The sequence below is a fragment of the Carassius auratus genome, chromosome 25 (genome assembly GCF_003368295.1).
Source record: "Carassius auratus strain Wakin chromosome 25, ASM336829v1, whole genome shotgun sequence".
Lineage (NCBI taxonomy): Eukaryota > Metazoa > Chordata > Actinopteri > Cypriniformes > Cyprinidae > Carassius > Carassius auratus.
Window position 1 is genome coordinate 11,014,774 of NC_039267.1, and position 9,450 is coordinate 11,024,223.

The 9,450-nt window shown below is 36.6% G+C and overlaps 1 protein-coding gene across 1 annotated transcript; it reads right to left on the reverse strand.

The window, feature by feature from the left end:
• Positions 1-2,548: 2,548 nt before the first annotated feature.
• Positions 2,549-9,032, reverse strand: LOC113043276 (caveolin-1). The gene is made up of 2 exons (XM_026202528.1): positions 8,890-9,032; positions 2,549-5,082 (listed from the first exon to the last, which is right to left on the reverse strand). Exons 1-2 carry the CDS (start codon positions 8,992-8,994, stop codon positions 4,741-4,743), a joined length of 447 nt encoding a protein of 148 aa, XP_026058313.1. The 5' UTR covers positions 8,995-9,032; the 3' UTR covers positions 2,549-4,740.
• Between the last annotated feature and the right edge of the window lie 418 nt (positions 9,033-9,450).

Genomic DNA, 9,450 nt, shown 5'->3' on the forward strand with positions numbered 1-9,450 from the left:
GGCATTGTTTTCCTCCGGGTCATGTGACCACTCATAACTCCATTTCAGATTCATTTCATAATCATAATAATATTGATTTTACAACCTGGTCCGTGATAGACAACATAACAGGCTTTGTGAAGCATTCAAATCAAATAATCTATTATTTTTTTATTTAGTCGAATGCAATGAAGTTTTAGGTCCCTTATGAAAAAGTACAAAAGTACACTTATATATTGTGTGTGTTGTTGTTATTTTGTTCCTTCATTCACTCAGCAGATTGGTCTTTTATCCCAAGAGGCACACGTCCTGCTTTCTTTATATTTTTACAAACAGTGTTAGTCACTAAAATCACTCCTTTGTTCATTCAGTAGGTTATTGTCCTGAAAACCTTTGCAAAACAAACCAATTATACCCCCAGATTCAATAAACACAGTTATCTCAAAAAGACAACACAGACAAATACATTTATGTCCTTTAAAACAATTGAAATTTGAACAAGAATGTAGGGTATTTCCCTGATTACAGTGTTCCATGCAGCTGAATATATAGTGAGACAGGAGGTCCATGTTTTTTTTAGTGTTTGTCTCTACAGTGACGATGATTCAGATGTGCTGCCCGTGGAAATGAACACCTGGTTCTGGAGGATGGCTGCTCAGAAAGTTCCGTTCTGTCACTTCTGTTCAAACAGCTGGGATTTGAGTGAACTTGACTGGGTTTGTGCTTCAGAGTTGAGATATCTATCAGCAGAAAAGGTGCAGGCCTGTGACTCAGTGCAATGTTTTGTGTTTATTCAACACTGAAGGTATTCTGACAACAGTGGGATGCCCATGGGGCTATAGAGGAAAATGAACAATCTCCTAAACTATAAATCTTCTGTGTTATTCACTAACCTATGTTTTTCTGGGTGCAATAGGCCTATAGTGATGTCCAAGTACATAGCAGCTTGTATTGAATGACATATTAAATGCACTGAATCAACTTATTATGACTCCCTGTTTCAAATGGATGCAATGCCCTGTTGAAAAAAAAAAACAGCATAAGCTGGTTAGGTATGTTTTGATGCTGGGATGCTGGTTTGAGCTGGTTTAAGCTGGTCCTTTGCTGGTTTATGCTGGTCTGTTGCTAAAATGCTTGTCCTTAGCTGGTCATGTGCTGGTCTTAAGATGGCCGGACCAGTTTAGGACCAGCACATGACTAGCTAAGGACCAGCAAAAACCAGCTAAGGCCTGGCCTACTCAAACCAGCATCCCAGTATTAAAACATACATAACCAGCATATGCTGAGTTTTTTCAACACGGTGAATAACTGAAAAGATATAATGGTTGCTATTGTCTTTATTTAGCTTACCAACAGGTGTTGGATCAACAATACAGTCCTACTCTAAAGCTTTGCATAGTGAAAGTTTGCTTTTTTAACATCTAAATATTTACTGGACAAATAGCCCTACTTTAGGGCCCTGGGCTACAGAGTTTGTTGAAGCTACATAGCCTCAATTTCAAAATGTAACATGATCATTGCAATCGATTCACTTCCGGTCATGTCCGAGCAGTCCAAGAGTCGATTCCGAAAGAAGCTGCTTATGGTGTTCTCTAAAAAAAATTAATAATAATAAAAAAAAAAATTAAAAGAAATAAAGAAATAAAGAAATTTTAATAATAATAAAAGTGCCCGCAGGGGGTGCTAATATTCCTTTGTAGCATTATACAGATTTAAATATAGCCAATTTTCCTAGTGGCAAATGTAGGTATCCTGCAAGGCTTGCCCATTTTTTATGTGACAATGAAAGGAAATATGTTCAGATTATGTTTTTGACGTATTTATTGTTCTTATGATATATATGAAGACATAGGCCAGAGTTATTATAGTCGACTAAATCTAAATCCATTAAAAACACTTATTTTGTTAGACCTAGTTTCCAAGGCAGTATTTTTCAACTACATTTAGTTTAACTTGAGGTAATGCACACACACACACACATACATACTCGCACACACAAAACTAGTAACAATGTCAAATTAAACAACAAAATTACTAAAATCGAAACAAAAAATGAAAATGAAAACGGAAAACCTTAAAATAAAAAATGATGAATTATGAAACTATAATAGTATCTCAATGAAACTAAAATATAACATTTATGTGGCTACTTAAATTAATAAAATAATAATAAAAATAATTATTAGAGGATTGATGACCCGCTGAAATGTATAGCAAAAGAAAATTAAATGTTTTGATGTTCAATACACAGTCCAAATACTCACTATAGGAGAATGAAATAACATTGTGATTAATTTCTCTCCACTTTATTTCAGTTACCATGAGCTTATTTCTGGCTGCTCTTTTAATCCTGCTTTATTAATTGCTGTGGGTTCAAGGACTGTGCCTTTTTTGTACACAAATAAAGTCTTAAAATGACCACACAGAGGTTAAAGCAGCCCAAAAGGGCTTTAAACAAAGCCCTAAAAGCCATTTAATCAAATACTTTTTTATTACCAGAAAGCAAAGACTGTTTCTGACTCTCTATCACAAATAAAGATGTTGAACAAACCAGACAAATAAAATCAACTTGATTTATATGAAATTTTCTTTAATGTGCACAGCATTATGTGAATTTACAGTAAAAGCAAGGAAAGAGAAATTGAGTTTTCATATAAAAATATGAATAAAAATACGATCTCATCTACAGAGGCAGACTCTCTGAAGCAAACGCGTCACAATAGATACTAAGACAGAAGGTAGACAAAGAGGTGTCCGAATCAAAGCAGGTAGACAAAAGGTGAGAGAAGTGAGCTTAATATCAGTACAAAATACTATAAACCCCACACAAGCAGCGGCCTCTGATGCTGGAAATGTTAGTTTCCTGCCATTGTGTGTGTGTGTGTGTGTGTGTGTGTGACAGTGAATAAACAGAAAATCAGACAGTTTTGTTTATGGGACAAAACTCCAAACCAAATGATTTCACTTCGTCCTGCAGAAACAACATTTAAAAAAAATGCAAAAAAAAAAAAAGTTCTTCATCTTCAAAGACTGCAAATAAAGTTTACATATATGTTAAGGCTGTGATAACTTGCTTAGAAAGTTCAGTCTTCACGACCTGCTGGAAGAACTAGCTTCATGTGACGTCTCTCTGGAAGTTGTAAAGACATTCTCTGCCACTGAAAAAGCTGTTGCCATGATGGCCGCTTCGAAGCGTTACATGTCAGAGCCAGGAACAGTCTCTTTGTTAGTATATGCTGAGTTGGCAAAGGGTTCAGTGAGGGCACATCTTTTGCCCTGTGTTTGGGCCGTCCACTATATATTTAGTGGCAACATGCAGTGAGACGGGCAGTCATGACATCAGCAGGGCCACACCTACTTTTTTAAACTCTAAAATTTGTTCCGTTTCCCCCGAGCCTGATCCCATAAACAAACATAAAACTTTTGGATTCCATAAACCCCAGTGATGATGACACCAAAGGTGATAGTTCCCAAATGAAAGGACGAACTAAGCAAAACTATAAGAATCTACTACAGTATATATTGTTTACAAACCACAATGGAACTATTTTGGAACAGTTGGACGTGTCAATGAACGAAAGGGGACAAAAACGAACGAAACAATTCACAGCCTTGTCCCAGCAGACAAATAGCTCACGCCAAAATGAAAATTCATACATTGTTTACTCAACCTCATATCTTTCCAAATGACTTTTCTGTTGAATACGAAGTAGACAGTTTGAGAGATATTTCATGTTTAATGTGTGGTCACATTTTCTGGTGTTCCGCAAAATTTTGCAGCTGAAATCCAGTTATTTCAATAGGAATATATAAAGATTTCTCCCCGATACTGTTTTCGCAAGTTGGTCACGCAGATTTGCTGCATTGTTCAACAGAAAGCTTCGTGGGTTTATACATCGCAACACATCCATGCTTTTTGCGCACAAAGTTTTGCCAGAATTTATTTTATTTTATACTTTTACATTTTTGTTTTCAAATATATGTTTTATATTTATATTTGTATACATATATATCCTATTTAAAGGAATAGTTTACCCAAAAATGAGCATTTTGTCATCATTTCCTTACCCTCATGTCGTTCTAAACCTGTGTAAATTGGAATTACTGTGGAAGTCAATGTGGACCATCAACTGTTTGATAACCAGAAAGAAAGAAACTCAGAATTGGAGTGATATGAGGGTGAGTAAATGATGCGTGAACTATCCCTTTAATTATACCGACTACTGTCAAACTCCAAAAACAAAAACATCAAAAAAGCACCATTAGAGTACCATAAAAGTGGTAAATATGACTCATCCTTTATGTTTCATATCACATGACTACAGTAGACTTGTGCACAAGTCACATGGATCACTTTTACGGTGGTTTCAGAGCGATGATCATGGAATGACACGAGAGCAAGTAAATAACAGAATGTACATTTTTGCATTAACTTCTTTAAAAGTCAGGCTAAAACGGTATTCCAACGGTGATAAATGCTAACAAATGACACAAAAATGAGCATCTTTGACAGACATCCCCTATACCCCAAGGACTCCAAAGCTGAGAGAAGACAAAGCTCATGGACAGAAGAGAGACGGAGAGGAGAGTCTTATCTAAGGGCCACCTAAATACAGTGCATCCCTCCATCTCTATTCACTTTTTCTTTGCCCTGTTTTTTTTAGAGAGGTTGCATTTGAGGTTACATCTTCCTGCATCAGACATTGGTTTCCATTCCCCCACCCCACCCCATCCCTCTGGCTCTTTTCCTTCTCCCTGTCCTCACACCACCTTGGTGGAGGTGACCCGGACGCTGCTGAAGCACTTTCCCATGGCCTCGAAGAGCGGGTCGCAGAAGGTGTGCACACAGATGGAGTAGACTCGACTGACACAGTGGATCTCGATTAGGTAGCTCTTCACGCAAGGCACCACCGCCCAGATGTGGATGAAGGAGAGGATGGCGAAGAAGATGCCCCACACCAGGGCGAGTGGGATGCCCACCAGGGCCGTCAGCAGCCGGTAGCACCAGTATTTGGTTACTGTGAAGGTGGTGAAGCTCGCTTTCCACACGCCGTCAAAGCTGTAGGTGCCGGCAGGCTCGGCGATCACATCCTCAAAGTCCACCTGGAGATGAAAAGGATTTCTGCATTAGATCATTTTGTATCAGTTTTGTACAAATTTTTATTGGTATAATCAAAATAAAACAATTTATCTAATTAACCCTTATTTTACAATATCGTGATCAAAAAATTTTCTGATTATCCTTAATATACTGCATGTCTTCTGCTTCCTGCTGGATTATCCATAAGGTGAAGGTAGTAAAAAGACTTTTAATAGTATTTTGAAAAATTATATTTATTTATATTAGTTTATAACAATATTATGTTTATCTACCCATCTATCCATCTATTTCTAAAAACCTAAATACATTCAAATAGATATGGAAAACAATAATAATATTATATCATAAAAAGGTAATATAAATAAACAAATATAAAGTTTTTTTTACATTATTTATAATATTTGCAGCTTATATTTTAAATTATATTGCACTTATAATTTTCTATACTATCTTTGTCTTTTTATATCTTATTTATAATCAGTCTATCTATCTATCTATCTATCTATCTATCTATCTATCTATCTATCTATCTATCTATCTATGTCTAAATATTTAGATACATACAAAAATTTCAAATTAAACATATAGATAGATATAAAGTATAAAATAATACATTTTAGTCCTTACTATAATGCATTACATAACGTGTAATGCCAACCACAATTAAATAAAAATATCGAAATATAAATTTACTAAGATATATTCAAAATAAACATTTTATATAATCCTTCTTTCTCCAAGTGGTACAGCACTGCATTATTAGCAGCGCAATGTTGTGGGTTCGATATATATATTTGTTATCAATATATTAACCTGGAGTATTTCTGCATGTTCTCATCTATATCAAGCAGACTGACATTAAGAGAAGCAGCATGACCTTTCGTCCTCGCCTCCAGCCGTCTCCACATTCCTCACAGACAGCATCTTTACACTGTCCAGCAGCTTCAGTCAGACCGGTATCAGCCATGCTCTAAACCTCCCGTATCACCCGCAGACCGGATCACCAAACACTAACATTTACAACAGACCTGTATATATAAATCTCCTTTAATAAGCCCTGCAAAGCTTGGTTTAGATGTTCCTAGAGCTGGCAAACCTCACACCGTCACAGTACGGCAGTACACTTGCTTTTCAGTGCAGATGTGTTTGTTTCAGTTGATTATACAGGGAAAAATACCCTGTCCTTCACAGTCACAAGTCACAGTCGAGAAAGGGCTAATATTTATTTAACAACTCCTTTTTGCGCGAGCTAGTCAACAAAACATTACTACTAATAGAAAAACAGCATGTTCATTGTCACTCAGTATGATTTTTTTTTTCCATTCTTAAAAGACCAGTTTAGACTTTTATGCATAGTCTTGTTATTCACTAGGAAAAAATGCTGGTTAACCAGCACAGTCTAATAAAGCTTGTTGACCAATAAAGGCTTGCATTTTACTCCTGCGAGAGTAAAATGATAAATTAGTACTTGTCCGAAGGCTTGAAGCCATCATGGATCAAGCTGGCAAAGAAACACTAAATTATACAGTCTTACATAAGCCCGTCCTCCCCGTTCATTTATCTACAGTAAATCCCAATTGGCCAAACACATAGTTTCCATTAGTTGAATATTACAACCATGACTTTCAACAGAGTTCAAACGAACAGTTCTTGAGCTGACTGCACAGTGTTGTTTGATAACACCCTCATTGTACTGATAGAAGACTCCACTTGCATTCCTCAGACTTGGGGGCTTGTGATTATATGACCCCTCCACATAGTTCATAAATCACCGGTGTGCAGTGCAACGTTTATGAAGGAGTACAGGTGCCACTTAAAATGAAATCAATGTCAATTTAGTCATTTAAAAATAACTATATAAATCACTTTACAAACAGAGATAGCAGATACATTTAAAACTGTTTATTTAATAATGTCTTAAAATGCAATAGAATAAAGCAAAACATAAGTAACCACATAAAAAAAAAAAAAAAATATATATATATATATATATATATATATATATATATATATATATATATATAATATATATATATATATATATATATATAAACTGACAAATAAATTGTCATATTTAAAAATTAAAAATTAAATGAAAAAAATTGTTTATTTTATTTCTCAATCCTCGATTACCGTGGCAACAGTCTGTGACTCATTTCAAATCACAAATTCATATGCAGTGACCAAAAAAACACACCAAAGCCTTATGTATTGGCTCTGGAAAGTTTTCCACTATTGGTCATTCAGAAATTATAGCAGCTGTGCAAAACCGAAATGCTACAAGTATAATGTCACCCATTTGGGCTGTCTACGTGGGGGTCGTCTCGTCACCCGTCCCTAAACTGTGCTCTGGCCGTGGAATCCTGCTCCAGTGTGCTATTAAAAAGAATGCACTTTTATTAGAGGAAAATATTCTGTTCCAAGGGAAAGCTATGCATGTGTTTCTGCACACAAGGGCCTTTGATGTGGATGACTGTGGGAGTGAGTTTGGACCACGAGTGCATCATAATCCAAAGGAACGCCCCATGTGTGTATCTGTGTGTGTGTGTGTGTGTGTGTGTGTACGGAGAATTTGTGAAAATGGAGATGGGAATTCCCTGCTACACTCTCCTACGCAAGACCACTGCGAGCGCTCAACCCCTTTTAAGGACAAATAAAAGGACTGTGTGCACCAAACGAGTTTGGCTTGTGACATCAATCCTTAGCAAACAGCAAATAATTTTTTATAGCTTTCAGTGTTCTCTGGATTCAATTTTCAGTCAAATCATAGTAAGCCTTCAGTTGCATGTGTCCTCGGGGTTGTGACTCAGTGTCATGTTGAGGAGGGAGGGAGAAAGCCGCGGAATAAAAGGGATGGGAAAAGGGCGGAGATGGATGCAAGGGGATCGTTTTTAAAAGCTGAGTGTATTTCTATTTCATCAGGTGACTTTTGACTTGTCTTTCTGAGAAAGTTGCTATGCAAGTCATCGCCCCGCGCCTAGGAAAGTTTTCTTGAAGAATGTTAGTTGTGCAGCCTTCGCTCAAAAACAGGAAACTCGAAATATTTCCTCTATAAAAAAGGCCTTACTTTGACAGCTCTCCACTGGGAGTTACCAACGCAACATCCTTCAAATGAATGCATGTAGGATTTCACAACTCCTGCCACAGTTCCAGCATTTCACATAGTGAAGACAGCTGCTCCAGTGATAACTGCTTCCACCGTGTTGGGAAATCCAGCTAGTTCTAAGACAGTTGACCAGCTACCCCTGCTCTAAAAAACTGTTTGACCAGCTAAGTTTAAGAATAGTCTATGATGTTGTACCAGCTAAAGTAGCATACTAGCACTCCAGAATCCAATTATAGGAACCAGGTGAGAGCAGAATCAAGTGCGTTTAAAGAAAAATAATGGATTACAATTCAAAAGAACTTGAAACCACCATATATCAGTTTTTCAAAGACAGCTGCTGCTTGCAGTAATTGTTTCCAGTGCACCGTCAAAACTGACCAGTGACTCACCACTTAAGTTATGAAGCCAAACTTTCTGTTGAGCTATATGACAAACTATTAGATTTTTTTAGTAGTGTGCACAAATTGTAATATTCGCAGAAAATTGAATAATTATAATATTTATATAATAATGCAAACAGTTTGGACTTTTAATAAATTACATTCTGTAATTTGTAAAAATATCACATTTACTAAAACAAAAAGTCGCATGCACTTGTTTAATATTACGCTATACTATTGCGTCTTTTATTATTATTATTAAAAGTGACTTTCCATGGGAAGAAAAGTTGCATAAAGCAGAAAAAGTGCGTGGAAAGACTTACCTTCACCACATCGTCATTTAAATGCTTAGGGTCACGGTTGACCAGGTCAATCTCCTTGGTGTGGACATCCTGAAGTGTCTTTTCGTTGATGCTGTCGTTATCCATTTCTTTATTATTAGGTTTGTATATGTTTCCCTGTTTCCTGATGACGGTGAGTGGCGTAGTCCTGCGGTTCCAAAGAAAACAGAAAATGAAGTTCATGAGCGTGGAAGGGAGACTGGGGAGCAACTCAGCACTGCCCTGGCATGGATGGTTATAAGCGGACATAAATGAAGCACCACACCCCACTGCAACACAGCGGCGCGACCCGCCTCACGGGGGCGCCAGTTTACACTGTGCGCGTGCTTTCTCTATTATTCCGCAGTAGAAAAATAATCTCGCAATTAAAAAGATTTACCTGTTGGAATGTGTTTTAAAATATGTTAGTTATTTTAACTAAAAAAAAAAAAGAAAGAAAAAAAGTTTCTTAAAAGTAAATGCATTGCACTTCGACAACATTATATTGGATTAGTTCAACAGTTCATATTTTAGCTAATTTTTATTAATAGCTAATATTATGCG